Below are 19,034 nucleotides of genomic sequence, written 5' to 3'. Positions count from 1 at the left end.
CGTGCTGATGAAGGAAAATCTAGATAGTGCCATAGATAAATTGGCAGTGGATTTAATGAGATGGGAATCACTTAAGCTCTCACTATGTGACAAAGAGAATGTGTTGAAAATGATGGCCGCAGTATGTATTAATTACCTTCTTAGCATGGTCCCTCTACCTGCTTCTAAGAACTTTCTGAAGGGTGTAGAGAGGATGGTTCAGGGATTTTTTGTGGGATCATAAGTTGTGGAAGCTTCAGCTCCCATGTAGCAACAGTGGTATGAATGTCCCTAACTTTTCATGATATCATCTTGGTTTTCTGCGCAGCACATGTTGCCCGTGTGGAGAATTCCCCTGATGAGTGGACATTGGCTGTGATCAGTTAGAATGGCCTTTTAGACCCAGCTGCATTGTTTTTGACTAATAGTGGCAAAGGATTTGAAACAATGGCACCAACAGAATTTTTGAGGGATTGCTGGTATGACATTTCAAAACTTATGAACAAGGGTGCTTATTCAGGGAAATATGCTTCCTTATGGTTTAACCCTTCCATTAGGCTTCACAACAGACCTATATTTTGCCCAAATTGGTTTTTGGTTGGAGTGTGTTGGGGACTTATTTGAGAATGGGAGTTTCACCTCTTTCAAAAATATCAAGTTGTCAGAGGTCTTAAATAATTCACTTAGAGGGAGTATAGACCTCTGAAATCAGCTTTGTCCTTGCTGACTCAGGACGTTTTAAACTGCACTGGTTAAGGGGGCCTTCCTGCATGCAGGTAAACAAGATCACATGGCTTCTCTGGTGTACAAACTTGTGATTCGTGCACAATTGGTGACTGCTAAACTGCTAGACTCTTGGACTCACTTCGAAATCAATTTGTGGGAACATTCCTAAAATGACTTTTAATTTAGGGGAGCGGATAAGGCACTTATTGGACCACAGGTAGAACGTACAGGAAAGGAATGATGACTCCAATGTGTGTTGAGGATGTAGCATAACACTGGTGCACTGGAGCATATGTTATGGGATTGCCAAAGGGTTTGGGATTTTTGTTACAGAATTGCTCATGTGCTGAACAAGGTGCTAGGGGTGGACTTGGAATATGATTTTGAGATGTTGATTCTGGGTGAAGCTGCTTTACTAGAAGATTTGTCTAAGTCGCCACAGGTGTTTGACTTCAAGGATTCGCTTATTGTAAAATAACTGATTTTGCGAGAATGGCGATCTCCCAATTATACAGCTAGATCGGCGTGGCTTCAGGAAATGTACGCGCTTTCCCACATTGAAAGGGTTGTACTGAAGGGACAGTAGAAGTGTGAGGCATTTTATGAGATTTGAGGGAGGTTCTCGGAACTGGATTTGGTTTAATTGTTTCGGAGCGAGATTTGGTTAGAGGTGCCGGGAATTGAGCTCCTTTTTTTTTCTTTTCTCTCAGTTGTATCCAATGTGTTTGCATTGTTGCTTTGCCTGATGTTTAACGCGTTTGTTTATTTTATAAAATGTTAATTAAACATAAATGTGGGCAGCTAGCACCAAAATGCCTATAAGGTATCATTGTGTCAAGGCAGGAGAAATGTGGTGAGTGGAAAATTGAAATTTGCAGCCTTTTTCTGAACAGGAAATGTTTGCAAAACAGCAGCAGTTCTCCATCTTTACAGGTTTTCATTTCATGGGGAAAAGTGAGGTTTGTCTGTTGCTAGGATATGCTTTTCCAAATCAAATACATTTTAACAACTTTGAACAGCAAATCCAACTTTTACAAATTGTTAAACACATTGTCCTCTGTGTTAAAAGATAATGAAGATGAAATTGGAACCATTATAACAATGAATAAAAAACAGCCAAAAAATGCAACCAAGTCTACCCTGAATGGCAGCATGGTTATTTTTTTCATTGGATTTTTCACGATAATGGAATGTGTATTTTCTAACGCAATCCTACTCCGGTGACTGTATCAAGATTTAACCTTGATTTATAGAACTAACCCGCCACTCTAAATTCTGCAGTCTGTGCACCCAACTTTTTAATGGCCCTTGAAAATGTAGTGTTTGTATTTCTCATGGAGGCTGGTTTCAGGAGAGGCACCACTCCCCAAAAACAACTACTGTACCACCTGCTTCTGCCTGAGAAGCACACTCAACTTGCCCTCCGCCCGTCCCCTCACATGATGCCGCAATGAGCCAGAGTTATGAGGTGCCTGCCTGAGGCAGTGCAGGGATGTTTGCCCTGCTACTATCCAATATGATCCGGCTCTTTATTTCTTTCTTTATTTTATTAATAACGTGCATAATATCTCAGGTGAGATTCTAACCTCTGTGCTCTGCGTGGTCTTGCTTCCAAGACCAGCACATTGCCCCTGTGTTATCCTCAGATCTCTGTAGGTGAATAGTGATGTTATGGTTTAATGGAGTGATGTAGAGCTCTCAACACTATGCATGGACTGTAAATAATCCACATCCGAAGAAAAATAGACCTTTTATTCATGTTGTGCACTGTACATTCCCAAAACTCTTTAAGTGACCAGCTTTGAAAGCTCAAATACTTGATTCTTCACTGCTCATTAATGTTCTCCTTGTGATCAACGTTCTTCATACGTGATGTAGGTCCTGCTGGATCACCCATGTCTGCAACACAAAGAGAACATTAGATTTTCTAAGCCGCAAACTTAATTTCACAAACCAATCAGTACAGGTTGAAATATGTCAGATGTGGGTTTATTTTCTGAAAGGACTCTTTGCAAGAGTATGCTAATTTGTAAATTGAATGCCTAATTTAGTTTCTTCAAATCTGGCAAACAATTTTCAATCAGAACAGAAATCTTCCTTTAGGGTCAGACTTGGTCTGTAAAGTAAAGGTTGGTGGAGTGTTGAGATAAGCATGTGTATGCATTGCTAGAAAGGTATAAGCCATTTGAACGAGGCATTCCCCCAAACTATCGCACCTCCTAAAGGCAGTGCTACGAGCTGCCATTTCAAAGAAGAAAAATTAAGGTAGAGCATGCTACCTAACAGGTGCACACCGTGAAACTAGACTCTATAATTGTGCAGTGCTATGAAGAGCTTGGCATTCGACTCAAAGGCCCCATTCTTTGTTTTGTGGTAATTCCAGAGAATTGTTGTCAAACTGAGTTTATGTTCTTGCAACCCATTATAGCAGAATTTCTGCCAGATTACGGGCGACATTATGGCAGAGTTAGTCCCATGCTTCTAGTCTATAGACCTCCATTGGGACTTAGACAGGTGGTAATGCCACGTGCGGCAATTCCTAACATTCTTGTCATTAGCTACCTCCAGCAACACGCTCGAGGTACATCCTCCACTTCAAAGTCACAAATGTAATCTGGCATTGCAGAAACATGTGTTGGTAATTCCATTACCACTGAGGAACTGGCCAGTTGCATAATTACAGCCATTTTTCTTTTTTATCACGCTGCCAAAACAACCCCCTTTCCTGGAATTACACTTTAAAAACGGAACTTGATTCAAAGGCCTTCGATAATCTTGAATTCTGACCCTCTTCTCAATTTAAATAGTGGAGGACTCAGATTGTTAAAGATCCAAGTTCACAGCTCATGTAAAATGTCTAAACCAGAAGTGAGGATTCAACGAGCTAGAAAGAAGTGTGCTGCAGAGAGATGAAGTAATGACAAGGACATGGGAGGGATTCTGGGATTCGCAATAAGGCAACAGGGACTCGGTAGAAGTTACAATCAGATGTGGTACCAGGGCAGGGGCTCCACATCCTGCGGCTCTGCAGATATTTTGGACAAAAGCTTCTATGATCCCTCACACTTGACTATGCTGGCTCGAGCTGATGGGAGCTGCAGCCCCAAAACATCTGGGGAGCCAAATTACACAGACCCCTGCATTTGAGAAATCCCATCTCGTTCGTGTCTTCGGGAGAGCAAAACACAGAGCAAAACAGTCCAACACGCCCGTGAATTCTTACATAAAAATGTGACTATCATGCTGAGCCTTCAATGTCGATCAGTTTTGCTAAGCAAAGCAAATGGCTCTAAAAGACCCTCTCAACGCTGTGTAAGACAGATGTGATAATAACATGCACGGACTGAAAGTGTCCCATTACAGATCCATCCGAAGCAGCACTGTCGAGGGCTGTGGATTCAGCTCCAGGCAAATACACATTTCTCAAACGCAGAGGTCAAAGTGATTAGGAACTAATGGGAACTGAATCCGCTACTTTCAATGTTAACTGCCTAATTTTCCATCACTAGTGAGTTATGCAATTGTATGTTTTTCAGTGCTCGCAAAATAACGAGGGCAGCAGCTGCCACACATCTGTAGGATTTGCAAAAGCATAACCTAACAAATCCCTCAGCTCATATTTTCAAAAACGAGAGGTATTAAAAATACCACTTTTTTTGTTACCTTCATACTCCTAATGATGCCTTTAATGATTACTATATTCTTAACAATCTTGGGGTGAGATGTGGAGGGGATCTACAAACCATATCTATGGCACAGCCTCACACTCACAATGCTCCCTTTAACCTCTGGCACGGTACTGCTTGGGGTTAAAGACAGAGACATTTTTTTTTCATAAATCTGTTCATTGACGATTGACGTGATGTTCATAAACAACGTGATGTTCATAAACAACACATCAAAGTAATACATTTCATGGCAAACTGAATACAACTGCCACATGAGCCTTCCGTCAAAGCAAGTGATGCTGTCCCTTCACAATTTACAAGAAAATACACAAACATCAAGTGTGTCACTTATCTTATGCTGCACCTCGACCTAAGTCGTGTTTATTCTGTAGCCACACTCGACACCTGCCAAGCATCTGGTGGAGGGTGCCCCCTAGACTCCCAACCACTAGATCTTCAAGAAATGTCCCAGTGACTCCAGATCTTAGCTTGTTTTGGGGGGCAGCTTCTCTAACAGATACATCGATCCATTCCCACCCACAACTGTCCATGCTATGGACCTCCACAAGACTCGGTTCAGTTGAGATATCCACTTTTGCCATCATCTGAGCTGTGGGTACAAATATGTTCTCATATCTGGAGAGGGCATACCTTTTGATCAGCATCTATTTCTTGGTTTGGGGTTGGGCTGCTAGGTAGAGCGCCACCAGACTGTAGATGGTTCCACCAACAGCCAAAGCCATGGTAATGCGGTAGAGTAATTTATCGGCATAGCCACCTTTAAGATGCACCGGCAGCCCATCGGGTCTCTAGAATAAAGAATGCAGGAGAGACTCATCAGTCACATGGCACTCTTACTATTCCTGTAGCTTTGCTTAATGACACATGACAAAATTGGACACATAATAGAAAAACGCACCTTGTGTGCTCCAGAACCCCCAAAACCTTTCAAAATGGCCCACCAAGACTTGGACGGAAAGCATGATTATTTGCCTACTCTCACCTAGCACAAACATCCGTACCCCAAATATAACCATTTTCATGCAACAAGACACACTTCATAAGTGTCCTTAACTCATTAATCTTCCACCATTGTTTTCAAGGCAGCCATGTTCTTCCAGCCTGGACTGAGCCTTCGTATCCATTCTTTAATGGTTGTAAATGTGACTTCTTTCTCAATTTAAATGGGACCCATATGTCTTGGTGAATGTCAGTCTGGCATTACATTAATTCAAATAGCAATATTTTGGGGTTAATACTCCTAATTTAAAGAGGGAAACCCAAGTTACCTTCCCGTTTGCCACCTCCCTTCTCCAAACACTCCTACCACCAACCACACCTTTTATAATAAGCGCGTAATAAAATCCAGATATTAGCTTCGGAAGAAGGAAAGAGGTCAGCCTTTTTAAACAGTCCACAATGTCAAAAGATCCAGGCATGCACAAGTGTATGTATACCGGGAGGATAGGCTAGCGGCAACGTGCGTGCCTTGGAAGCAAGACAACACGAAGCAACTCAGGTCCGATCCCCGGCACCACCCTTAGAAACCTCTGGGTGTTTAAGCGCGTTATAAATAAGCAACTAAGAAAGAAAAAAAAACAATTCCTGTAACAGCGCCTTAATGCCCACGGGCTGTGTGAGCGCTTTAAAAATGCAAAAAAATAAAAATATGTGTTTTTAATAACGTTTACAAAGTATGCTTTTTTCACATTGCACAAATCGGAACGCGGCTCAAGTAAAAAGTGGCACCATTCCTACACTGGCCTTGTAGTCTATGCTGAACACATACCCACTCTATATTCCAGACTACAAGAATTGTAAAAATGTTCAGTACATGTTTAAAACTCAAAACAATATCTTCTCTAACCAGGATATGCTTTAAAAAGTTATAAACGGTAATGTGTCTTAAATGAACACACACATTTTAATGAAGTATAAACGTAAAAAGTAGATTTAAATAGTTCTATTTCATTAATGCTAGTGTTCTCAGTATAGCTGGTTATAAGAGTTCACGACATTTTTTGTAATTTACTTCAATTGAAATAATTAGCAAAAGTAATGTGTACTTTAATGTCAATCCGAAATTTGGCAACCAATACTTTTTACACACCAACAATATCCTAACAAAATTAACAGGTCCCTGCCTTAACTGAAGTCATCTGATTTTAAACCTTGAAAGTGAAACGACTGCTCTGTGTTGTATGGAGATTATGCAGACCTTGCAAGTGAACCTGTAAGCAGGACAGTTTTAAACGTATGGCCACTGCCTAAAAAGATCCAAGAGAGCTATGTAAGCAGACAAGTCTTACAACATGTACCTGGAAGAGTTTCTGCAGGTGAGGCACTTTGTTCCTTCCTAAAAAACTGGATTCTGGGCGAGAGCCGTGGTCTGGAGCTGGCCTGATGGGACCAGCGAATACCAGTGGTGCAGGATCCGGTGGGATAGAAGGATTCAGTCCCTAAAAATAACAGGATTAAAAACATCAAATTCATTTAATTTCACATTGGAAATGGGTGACCCAGTTAAGTGGGGCAAGTGTTGTCTATGCTGTACAGATCCTACAATCAACAGGCTTTACTACACATACACAGTGCTATAAGATGGCATCTTCTTCTCAAAGTGTATTAGCTTTTATACCAGATTCTTTAAATCTATCATAAAGAATCAACATCTATTAAAACAATATTCCTTCCACGAATTACTGACCAGCATGAAGGACTAGAAGGAAAGTGGATCTAATAGGTAATGAAGAAACTGGTAAATTAATTGGGTCTGTGCAAGTGTTACTGTTGCTGGATTAAGCGGCCATGTAGAATTCCTATCATGATATGAACCTTCAGAAGGTGCAAAACCATCAGGGAAACAGCCCACTGTGAAGACTGATGCCAGCCATAGATGGAAATAACATAATATACCAAGCCTAACAAGTGTGGTATGATGTAGTGCGAAGTGTAGCGTACGGGAGGGAACAACGAACCGTGCATAGATGAAAAAGAATGCACGTTTTTAATATTTTTAGGGGATGGTTGCACTACCAGTATGATTGGTTATTTATAACGCGTTTATTACCCAGCGGTTTTGTTTCCAAGGCGAGCACGTTGCCGCTGAGCTATCCTCCCGAGACTAATAATAATACACAGGCCGGTTGGATCCTGCTCCCCGAAACGCGTTACAAGGTAAGGCAGAACAACTTGAATGTGGGAATCTACAGCTGTGACATGAGGATATATGGCCTATAATAGACATGAATTTGTTTGTACACCGACCTATTGGCACAGATTCTAAGGGAAGAAGATTGTGAAATCAGAGCCACTGAAATAGCCAGTGACTAGACTGATAGTAGTTGCCCTTCTCTGTTGGCAACAACCAATATAGATGTTGGGAGGCAAGCTGGTGTGCAGTACAGCCTTTGGTAGAGATGTTAATGTTGCAACAAATTAGGCACAAAGCACCTTAAGAGCTGGTGGGAGGAGAAGAGCGAGAGAGGGAAGGAAGAGATAGAGATATTGTGGTGTCGCACTCGTGTTCGCGTACGGCTTGGCCATGAATGGCTCACCAGCATTAGGCAAACTAGACCTGGGCTGGTGGCCTTTGATGGCCAAGCCAGCCCGTGAACAAGGGGATACATGCCATTAGCAACCAGGCATGCTGTGCAGAGTGTTATTAGTTTGGAGTCCAGAAAAGTCAAATGTTCCCTTTGATGAGAGGGCACGCAGAGTGTAGGTATGCCAAACCAAACATGGCAATCATGGAAGGACATGTGATATGCGCTTGCCACGGTCTATGATAACCACCCTGGAGGAGGAAGATTGCAGATGCCAGTCTCACGCGTGCACAACAGCAGGCCAGTGGGGAGAGAGGCGGGCATGAGGAGGATGAAAGGGACATTTGAGCCCACATTGAAACCCTTACCCCATTGGTTCTTGCACCATTTAAGTGTAGGTTGCCATGGTAACACCTCATGTGATTGTCACAGATGGAACCTCCCACAAGATCATATAAGGTGATAGGGAAATCGGGCATAAACTCTGGTAGGCCGTTTAATACAGATGAATATAAATTGAGTGAAGTGAAAAATCAAAATGTGAAAACAGAAAACTGCGCAGAAAAAAAATCTTTTAAAAGTCACAACACTGACAAACATATACGCTCCTGCTGAGCGAGTCCATTAACATCCGTATGCCTGAACATTGTGCCTAAAAGATACATACCACTATAGTCCTATGTGCTGCTAGCAAAATGCACCTCACCAGGCAGACTATTTTAAATGGGCGTATGGAAAGTAGACCGACTGGTTTAAACGTAAGCTTCATAATTGTCTGAAGTGCAACCTTCCAAAAAAAGAAAAGAAATAGTCTTGGAATCCGGCAGCGCATTATATCCAGAGTGAAAACTTGCCCGACCGCATGGATAGCGAGTGCACTGCTGCCATATCTGCGAACCGGCTTGGACTGCCCAAGGCTCACTGGGGACCTTCGTCGGTTCCTGCTGATTGAAACATTGCTGCTGAAGTGGGGCCCAACTATGGATTTATATCAGGATTAAAAAAAAGGCTTTTCAATGTTATTGTCTTCAAGTCTAACAGAAAAATGCATAGGCAGTAGGAGGTGTTGCTATTTTCCTCCCACCTCCTGTACCACCAAAAGCAAACACCTCATGTAACCCGAGGCAGTCCTGCATTGCTGATGGTCCCGCAGACACCCTTATTCAATTCTCATCATTAAAAGCCCTGTGTCCACAAATGAACCAAGGCTCTGGAATGCAGTGTATGATGCAGACTTACACATCGCATAAAGTGGTGCCAGCGGTTAAGTGGGGTTCAAGTTAGCAGTGGGAGAATTGAATGTAGTAGGAATTACGGCGACAGTGGTGAGTGACGAGGTTTCATTATAAAAAAATGATGTCCTTTTATTTAAGTGGTGAAAGTGTGATGAGAGAGGTTTGACTGTGGATGCCTGGGGCAGAAGTGTGCATGAAGATTCAAGATAATGGAACCTTCAGAATTTCTCACTGGGTTATGCATGATGTTCCGGCAAAACAGGAAGATAAGACAGTAGGCTCAGTAGAGAGGCAGTGCCGGGCCGCGGAAGAAAAAACCACACTTGTTTTGGACAGAAGTAGCCACAGAAGTATAAACGTGACCCTAAAATTAAACACATACCAAGTTGTAGGTACATACAATTATTGGTTCCCCATGTGACAGGTGGTCGAGGTGCAACCGCAAACTCCACCCACATACAGCAGTGAGTTCCCCCCTGCGTCAGCGTGGACCTCCCCGCCATAATCTATTTTGGAGGATGATCCCAGGAGGCACCCCTTTCTTGTCCACCACCGTCCACCTCCTACCCCCCCCCCCTTTTCCCCTCCCTGCTGAACCCCCACTGACCCAAATCCACCCAGTGAGAGGCAGACCGTGCCCTGGGCACTGCAAATATACAGGCCTCAGGGTTCCCGGGGAGGGGAAAATCAATGAGCAAGTGGTGCTCCCCACCTGCCACAGGGATCTTGACCAACTGGTCTGGGGAAACCCTCCACCCCCTCCCTCCCCCATCAGTCTGTGTTGTGGTATTAACGCCATAAGGTTTTTCTAGTAACAAGTCTGTCCCTTGGACCAATAAGTGAACACCATCCTGATGCCGGTTTTCCCATTCCCCTCATTGGGCCAGGGGTGCAGGCAGCAGATATCCGGCGAATCCTAATATGAGGTTGGGCTCATTATGTCATAAGCACAGACTTATCTTTAACTATCAGTTAGCCTGTGTGAAAGTATCTATGCACTGAAACCTGAGGTCGATGTGTTGCTCTATCTGGGACCAAGTACAAAAAAATACGAGAATCATGGTCAAACAAAGGTATAAAAGCTATTGTAGATTCAGAATGGCAGAAATGATGCAAAAGGACGCTGAATTCATGCCGCATACCCTAGTTAAAATTGATTTAAGGGCATTATGGGCACTGATTAATGATCAAGTGTGTTCTACCATCGTTAGCCAATTGAATGCAATCTCTGAAACAGAATGGGTCGATTTTTTTCACTGATTTGCATGGGGTTAATCCAGGGGGTTCGAACAGAGACTTCATTGCCTGTCCCCATATGGCAGTGTGAATCAAAGCCAATTATTGACTATGAGGTGTGCTGAGGCTTATTAAAAGTGCTAAAATCTCCCATGTGGCAGGACCGAACGGTTTGATCAATAACACCTTTAAGGGACATCTGATTGTTTGGGCGCAGGTCCTCACCATGCATTTTAAGAGTATTGTGAAAAATGTTGATTTTCTGATCTCTTGGCAAACAGCCTATGCAGTTCCTATTTTGAAATGTGGGGAGAGAGATCAGGCCAGAAATTATCGATCCATAGCATTAATTGACGCTGACTGTAAAATGTTTGTCTCCATTTTACTAAGCCACTTGACTACATCAAACCTATTAAATAAATTCCAGACGGGGTTTCGAATAGGTAAACTTGAATGGATTGGTTATAAGGATGTTATAGGAAACAGCCTGGGGAAAGTATGGTGGATAAAAGTATGTGGCCTCGATCGATCTGTCATCAGCCTTCAACTGTGTTATTCGGAGCCGTTTGTGGGCTAAGCTTGTGAATTGGAAGCTTACGGGGGTCTGTTGTGTGGGGTGCATTTAAAGGCCACAAAAAGAAGTCCCTTTCACATCAATAGCAGGCATTTAAACCCTGCAACAAAAACGGCCTGGCTTTTGCTTTTGTCTTTCACATGAATGGCAGGCATTTAAACACTGCAAGGAAAACAGTCTGGCTTTTGCTTTTGTTTCATGTAAAGTTAAAGAGCCATGTGGAAAGGGGCCTGCCCATCATTATCAATGGACAAACAGCAGTTAATTTACAAAAGAAGGAGGAATCAAAGAATTCTTTGACATGGAAAACATGATTTTTAAACATTGAAAGCAAAATCAGCTTGCACATGTGTTTGCAAATAAAATTGGGCTTTAAAGAGCCACAATGGAAAAAATATCACTGCTCACAGAAAAATGTAATGAAAGCAAAATATGATGTGTGGGCTGACAAAAGCAATGTATATTATGTTTCACCCACAAAACTCCAGTGACATTTAAAGAGACACTTAGTCTCCAGGAAAAACCCGTTTCTGGCTGAGGACAAAACTTCACAATGGAAAGCCTTGCTTGCAGCTGGATGTCACATCTCCCATCTAATGACCCCACAACAAAATTTGATGCTGCTGAAAGGGTAAAAATTCAGAATCCTCTAGACCTGCTGACTAGGAAAGCAAGGACTTCAAAAGAAAGCCATCCTTGGCAGGAGCATGACTAAATGGTGTGAATCCTTGTTGCACCGAATTCAAAGAGCACAAACTAACTTCAAAGAGACTTAAAAAAAACCCTGGTCACAGGCTGAACCAGGGGAACAGATGGCTGTGTGGGATGAAGCAGCCATCCCATTTGCTGAACAGGAACACCCACAATTAATGTAAAAGCCTAACATGTTACAAGTTATTGTTAATTTGAAAGGACATTTGCACTGCACACTATCACCACCGCAGCGGCACTCTGGCGGCTCTGAAAAAGGGGGGGGCTTAGTTAATGGGAATATGCTGGAAAGTGCAAGAGAGCAGTGATGTGCTGTTGGCAGCCTCAGCCGGTGGGTCCGTTGGCTGGGCTTGGGGTGTTTTACAGTCGGTAGTCATCGTGTGCTGTTGTGCAGGTCTATGTGTGGTTTGTTTTGTTGTTGAAACATAGTGAGGTTTGTGCGGATTGCTGTGTTTAGGCTTGTGGTTGTGTTTGGTTAGAGTTTGAGAGGTGTATGCAGAGGGCTGAAGTTGTTAGTGGATTGTTTGTTGTTATTGAATCTCACCTTTTGTCCGGCATAATCTCAACACTGGTGAGGAGGAACCCGGAAAGGAAGGAGATTCACGGTGGACTGTGCTCGCTGTAACGAACCCAGCGCTGCAGGTCCGAAGACAGGAGGGGCACCAGCCATGTGGGCATGAGCAGAGCGAGAGAGCGAGAGGAGGAGGTGCTGCATTCCCCCGCCACACATGTCAGCAAGGGTACTGTGTGGTGTGGTGGAGGTGCAAGGAGTTAACAGCCCCAATTTTAGCTTTTGCTCGAGCACACCCACGAGCTGGACTACGCTGTGAGAGATTGGAAGGGAGGCAGAGGAATCTGCGCATGTGCGCAGCTAGAAATCCCTGTATGGACGTGTGTAGCTAAGCAACACAGAGCATCAGAGGAGCTCCTACGAAGTGCATCATCCCTGATTGTGACGTACGCTGCTAGGCAACGCAGCACGTCCCGGCAAACAATAGCAGCTGAGAGCTGAATTTGCAGAGACTGTGGGGAGATTCTCAGGCGGAACTGTGATGACGCAAAAATACTACAGAGACTCGCAACAGCAGAGAGAATTTTACATATCAAACATACAACACCTGCTGTGCTGGAGCCCATCATCATCAAAGTTGGCGAAAAGGTGGAAAATGAAATTATGGATATGCGTGATAACTGACATATTCATAACTGTTGTACATTTTATGAAAACAACAAAAATGTGACCCATGGCCATGCTACATCATAAGGATTTGGCGTTTGGCTTATCTAATTCCCCATGATCAGCTAAAACAGAAAATATGTTCAGTATGGCAGTTGCTAGTACAATTATGAAGCAGTGATACACATCTAGTTTTTGCCAAAAAGTTGAAAGGAAAACAAACGATGATGACAAATGGAAAAAGACAGATGTTTCGCCAAAACCCTAAACCAATCCTGACTGGGGGCGGAGAGAGAGAGGGTAACTGTCCAATCCTAGGGGCAGTGATTATTGCAGTGCTCTAGATTCCCTAGTCCACTAGATTGTAAAATTAGTGATGTAATTTCTGCTATATAAAAGGAACTGCACTAGGACAGAGGGACACAAAAACTGGGGAGATAGGAGGAGGACGGAGAGAAGGCTGCTGAAACTTACCATCTTTGAGGGTGGAGTGACCAGACCCCTGCCCTATCTTTCCACAGTGTGCTGAGATGCAGCCGGCTTTCATGAACCTTAAACAAAGGCTTGCTATGCAAGTAGCAATAACACCAGCCCTCAATTGCATAAGCCCTTCATTCTTGTAACATTGCAACCAATATTTCCCCATTGAAAACCCCAACTACCAGTGCATTTTAGTCATCTCAATATTGAAGAATCCTTTATTTGCATGTGTAGTTCAGTCATCTCCCCATAAAAGAATATCTTGTTTGCCTGTGTATTTTAGCATAATCCCCATTGAAAAAACCCTCATTTGTCTGTGTAAAGCCCTTGTGTATTTTGCAAGTAAATCAATTAATTCCCCCATTGAATTTCACGGGATCGGGATTGGTGGAATTCAAAACCAGCAATCTTTTTCCCAGCGTTTTTGTTAATTGTTATAGTTCTAAAGTGTTGCCCGAAATAATTAATACTATTGTGATCTAAAAAACAAATGTGTCCCTGTGTTAAACTGTGCCCTACAAAACGAATTTCCACCTGTAACTCTATTTTCTCCTGGCTCTGCCATCCTAATCCTAAAACCAATTTTCGTTTTGAGAGCTATTCCTTTGCCCAGAGACTACCTGTTACCTGTCATTTTAACTACAAACCGATTTCCTTATTGTGAGCTAACCCCTTTTCCAGAGCCTGGCTGTCATTTGCAACCTCAGAATAAAACAAATTCCATTCAAATTTTCTTTCCCATTGAAATGAAGCTTAATAACCCAAAAATCAATTTTCCACTTCTGTTCCTCTTTCCCTATTGTGTGGTCAAAACAGTTTTTCATTTGCATTCCCTTTCCATTACTCATGGGTTGTATATTCTAAAAAAAAAAAGAAAAAAAAAAAAACGATTTTCTGCTTGTGCGCTGACTATTCTTCCCTAAAAGCTATGTCAGTCTTTCTAAATATAAGCAAGCAGATTCCCTGTTTTCTATATCTTTCCCATAGCAGTTGTGAGAAATAATAAAAACCTGTTCTTCCATTGGTGCTCCAGTCTTTGAACATCTCTCTCATTGTGTCATTTATTAAATCCCTGGATCTATATAATGATCGGGATACAGTATAATTGGTTTTCCCCTCATTCGCTTCTATCCTGAAAACACAGTAATCAATGTATCTGCTCCCATACATGCAACTCAATTAGTGCAGAAATACTGTTTTAAAATGTTCCTACAATCTTTTTCTCTCTTTTTTACCTCTTATCGCTGATTAATATGTAATTTGTGATGGAATGTGTGGAATTTTAATGTTTGGTTTTATAAATGAGGATTGGGTGATCATTTTTAAAAAAATTAAACATTTAAAAAAACAAACAACAATAAAAATCGATGAAAAGTGCTAAAACTGTTTATTTTGTGGAATAAAGCTACCTATGGTGAATGGAGATGTATGCAATCATTTTCATATTCAGGTTCTATGAATTCATAGTATTTATGAAACTGTTTATGTTGGTGCAATAACACCAACTATGATGAATTGAGATGCATGGAACTGTTTCAATAACCAAGTTTTGTAAGAGCTTGACTGTTTGTTATCTTGTATTCCTTGTGTGTATGTATTTCATTCCATATTAAATGTTGTAAAGGTTTCTTCTGTAAACCAAAGACTTTTTTTAAAAATGTAAAAGATATCCGACGTGTCCCCTGATGGCAGGAGCGGGGGTAGTCCAGGAGTGATCAGTGGCGTTGATGGGTAGGAAAGAGGAGCGGATGCTCTTCTGTGCTCCTCTGCCCCCTTTTAACTTTTAATTTTGGTGCAGCTGACTGCCCGCCCGCCACCGTCACCCCTGCCGTGCCTCCATTGATGCTTTACCCCGCCTAGTTCTAGGCAGGGGCTTCCGGCAGCGTCCTGTTTCTCCCGCCGATCCAGGCGCCTCCCGCCCACCCAGCTGCCCCTCCACTGCAGGAGGGGACCCACTTTCATTAGCAGTTGAAGAGAAAGAAGGTCATGTAGCAATAGGAACAGAACGAACCCCTGACTGAAAAGACTCTTGGGAGCTCCTTGTGGTTCCCTCTCCTCCTAGGCTGGGGTGCGGGGGGCTCCTAAAGATACCTTCTGGTGCAGGAAAATAAATGGGCATCGCTCTGAGATGTTGAAACAGATCATGCCAAGAAAAGGTGGGCTGTACACATGAAGGGCTGAGCCCTGGCGTTCCTTTGTGTCATGATGAAATACAAGGAGTGGCCCCATTTTAAGATAAAGGCCACCACTGATTGACCAGGAAAAGGAGTAAGGGATTGTGTTGCACATTGTATTAGGTGCCTTTCATATTAGGCTCCTGGGTAACTAGGAGTCTGTGGTGCAATAACAAAGCGACTCTGCTTTTGCACCAAAAACCGAAAGGTGGAAAGGAGGGCCGAAGCACCGATTCTTAAAAGTTTCTCCAACTGAGCAGGTGGAGGACCCTAGATGGAGGGGCCGCCTTTGTAGAAGGGGAAAGAGGTGGCCTCATAGTCCAACTCTTAAAAGTGAGGCTTAAAATGAGGACACCGAATTTCGAAGATAAGGAGTTGATTTCATTTTCGGATTCATCAAGCCCAACTGTCTAAACTCAATCGATTCTAGGCGTCACAACAAACCAAGCACTGCCAGTTAGATAACATCGTCCATTTTATGATAGACTTCTAATGGGAGAAGATTCCACAGTGCAGGGGCCGGAATCAATCATCTACTATCTCGTCTCCTCTTGGTTTTAGAAGGTGTACATGTCAACATCAGTCCATTCAAGGGAAGGGTGGGAACTGTTCTTGAAATAAAGCTTCATTTTCGCCTCGAGATAAGGCAGTGCCGACCCATGTGCCCGTTTAATGGCAAGGAATATATCTTAAACAAAAAGCAGACATGGGCAAGGAGCCAGAGTGCTGCAGGACGCAAACACGGTTTCTCTTCCACGATCCAAAATTCAGCGAAATACGGGCATTCTGGGCACAATGTGGATGGTTTTGTGGGATGCCATTGCTTGTAACTCCAGGTGAGCGACTACACTGGTAATAGCCTCATTTTTGAGGGGTCCGGAGAGGACGCTCTCATCCACAGAATCCCCTGTTGCAGATTGGAGAAATTAGTGCATTGGCACGCCACTTCCGCTTGTTTACAGGAGCCTCTGTAGCAAATTAATTCCATGTAAAAAGTTGATTTAACTTTGTTCAATAAAAGGCACCGGCGCTCGTGTTTGTGGCCGAATGGTATTCTCTGTGAATCTTTCTGTATACGTTTTGCTTTTCAACTCCTGGTAAGGCATGAAAATCAGAAAATGGTGAAAGGCATTCTGTGCGTTATTTTAATTTAACACACACCCTGGCGGCGACATATGGGGTGATAAAAGCTCCGTCAGGTTCCAGAAACGTGTCCCTCCCCCGTTACAGAATACAGGTTAATGTTATTTTAGTGGGTGAGTAAATGGCGCGTGGCCTCCTGCAGGCACAGTGAAGGAGTGTAACCAGCCTGAAAGAGAAGATGGTCACAAGTGACTGCCCACTGGTAACTCCCACAGGTGCCTTGAAATTAACTCTCCCGCGAAAGAGAACGACGCTCGCGCCCCAAAAGCAGACACTTTTCCTCAAATGAACGCCGTGGGCAAGAAGACTCCACCGCAGGCTCAGCGAAGCCCAACTACTCTCTAACGATCTGAAGCAATCGACTGTCCTCCCGGGAGGATAGCTCAGCGGCATCGTGCTCGCCTTGGAAGCAAGACGGCACGAGGCAACTTAGAAACCGCTAGGTATCAAGCGCGTTATAAATACGCAACTAAGACATGTTCCGTAACAGCGCCCCATGCCCCCAGGCAGTGTGAGCGCTTTAAAAATGCAAACAAATAAAGACTGTCATAAGCAAACGAAACAACAAAGCACCCGATGCACACGTAACAGGCAAATATTGCAAAATATGTGCACGCACCACAGCAACAGACACAAATCGACAATCCACAAAGCAACTGAGTCTACAAAATAAGGCATTCCTAAACCTGCACTTCGGTCAACGTGCGGTGGGCTGGGGGATGGCTTAGCAGCAACGCGCCGAGCTGCATGGGTTCCTTACCGGCCCCGTGCTTAGAAGCTGGACTCTGGTATGAGGCGCAATACAAAAAGGCCAAATGTATACAACAAATGCTGCTTTCCATTATGTAGAGCAGCACATCTGTGCGGACAGAGAGAGCAGAAATGCAAATGCACAGCATCATCGAGCACAAGAACAGAGACGGCCCTGTTTGGGAACACGAAGGAAGGCATGAGGTGGGAACTTTACAATACATTAGCAGAGGAACGCCAAATGACGCGAGCATTCGGAGCTCCTGGGTATAGAAGGAGACTCGGGGCCAGATTTACAAAGCCTTTTTCAACGGGGTCAATGTTTTTGTAGATCAGGCCCTGCATGACTGCAGGTGCTACTTTATCCACATCCTTCGGACTGTCTAAGCAGCTTCATCTTAATACACATTCCAATGGCAATGGGCAGACGGAGCTAGGCCGCTATTGTTCCTTTGTAAATGTGGGCGGGGTGCAGGCTTCATGTATCTTGGTTTTTGGGGCTGAGTGAGTCAATCTGACCCCCCCCCCCCCCCCCGTGACCCCTCCCCCACCAGCCAAGTACCTTGGCTGCATACGTTTTTTGCAACCTCCCAACGGATACCTGCAAATATCCCCAAGGTCCTCTGCAAGAATTCGCAAACGCAATCCCACGCCCCTGTTCCAGATTCTGGAGTGAGCATTCTTGCTGCAGTGCTGCTGGGGACAGGTGGCAGGGGTGTAGTTGCACTGATTTCAAGTGTCTTATGCTATTGAGAGTGGCCAGGTGCAAGGGGAGAAGGGAAAGTGACATAACATGTCCTACCATAAAGAAGTGCACATGCCAGAATACACTCTGCCTGTCCCGAATCTTTTTAATGGGGTCTGAAAATGTCACTATTTACTCGTTGCAATGTCCCATATATTCCCCCTCAGTGAGGCTAAAAAGTTCATACTCGGGTTCCAGACCTCACAGTGGAACAGTGCAATGCTGTGTGGAGGGAAATGTTTTCTGCTCCATGGAATCCAGTATTAGTGTCTCAAGAAGATTGTAAAGTGTAAATTGCTATACCACAAAAAAGCATCAGAGGGTATTGTGGCAAACGCATTGCTGAAAGATCCAGGGTTTCTAGTAGGACAGCACACTGCAAGATGGCTGGTGTAGTAATGAAAAGTACACATTTTGGTTCCCGGTCTTTCTGTACAATGGCACCTTGCAAAAGATGTGCTTTATCTGTTGCGGGAGAATAGTTCAGGGGCAACGTGCTCGCCTTGGAAGCAAGACAACATGGAGCAACACAGGTTCGATCCTGGGGTCCACACTTTGAAACCTTTGGGTATTAATCACAGTATAAATAACCAATAATACTTATCGAAAAAAAGTTAACACGTTTGAATATGCTACAAGGATATCTAGTCCTGATCTACCAAATTATTCTACTCTCCACTTGACACAGACCCAGATCCTCACACACACACATGCTTACTTACCCCGGAACTGGCTCAGTCACACTTAGTAGACATGTTCTCAATGGCACGTCCCATGATGCACGTGGGGAGAATGGTGAACTACTGACAAAACAACAGCCTACGCAGCCTTGTCCTACCCATTTACCAGCCCACCCGCATTGGCTTTGTTTGGGTAATACGGCATGGGTTT

At 43.6% G+C, this 19,034-nt stretch overlaps 1 protein-coding gene across 1 annotated transcript in view; it reads right to left on the bottom strand.

Moving 5' to 3' along the window:
• Positions 1 to 2,443: 2,443 nt before the first annotated feature.
• Positions 2,444 to 19,034, bottom strand: part of LOC138526728 (cytochrome c oxidase subunit 7A-related protein, mitochondrial-like) — an 85,228-nt gene continuing 68,637 nt past the window's right edge. Inside the window, exons 2-4 of the mRNA XM_069637377.1 lie at positions 6,692 to 6,832; positions 5,025 to 5,182; positions 2,444 to 2,604 (exon numbers count right to left, since the gene is read on the bottom strand). Coding sequence (XP_069493478.1) covers positions 5,039 to 5,182; positions 6,692 to 6,832 — 285 coding nt within the window. The 3' untranslated portion in view covers positions 2,444 to 2,604; positions 5,025 to 5,038. The remainder of the gene's footprint in view (positions 2,605 to 5,024; positions 5,183 to 6,691; positions 6,833 to 19,034) is intronic.

Source organism: Ambystoma mexicanum, chromosome 14 (genome assembly GCF_040938575.1).
Source record: "Ambystoma mexicanum isolate Mex_15411 chromosome 14, UKY_AmexF1_1, whole genome shotgun sequence".
In the NCBI taxonomy this organism is placed as follows: Eukaryota; Metazoa; Chordata; class Amphibia; order Caudata; family Ambystomatidae; genus Ambystoma; species Ambystoma mexicanum.
This window is presented reverse-complemented; position numbering and strand designations above follow the sequence as displayed.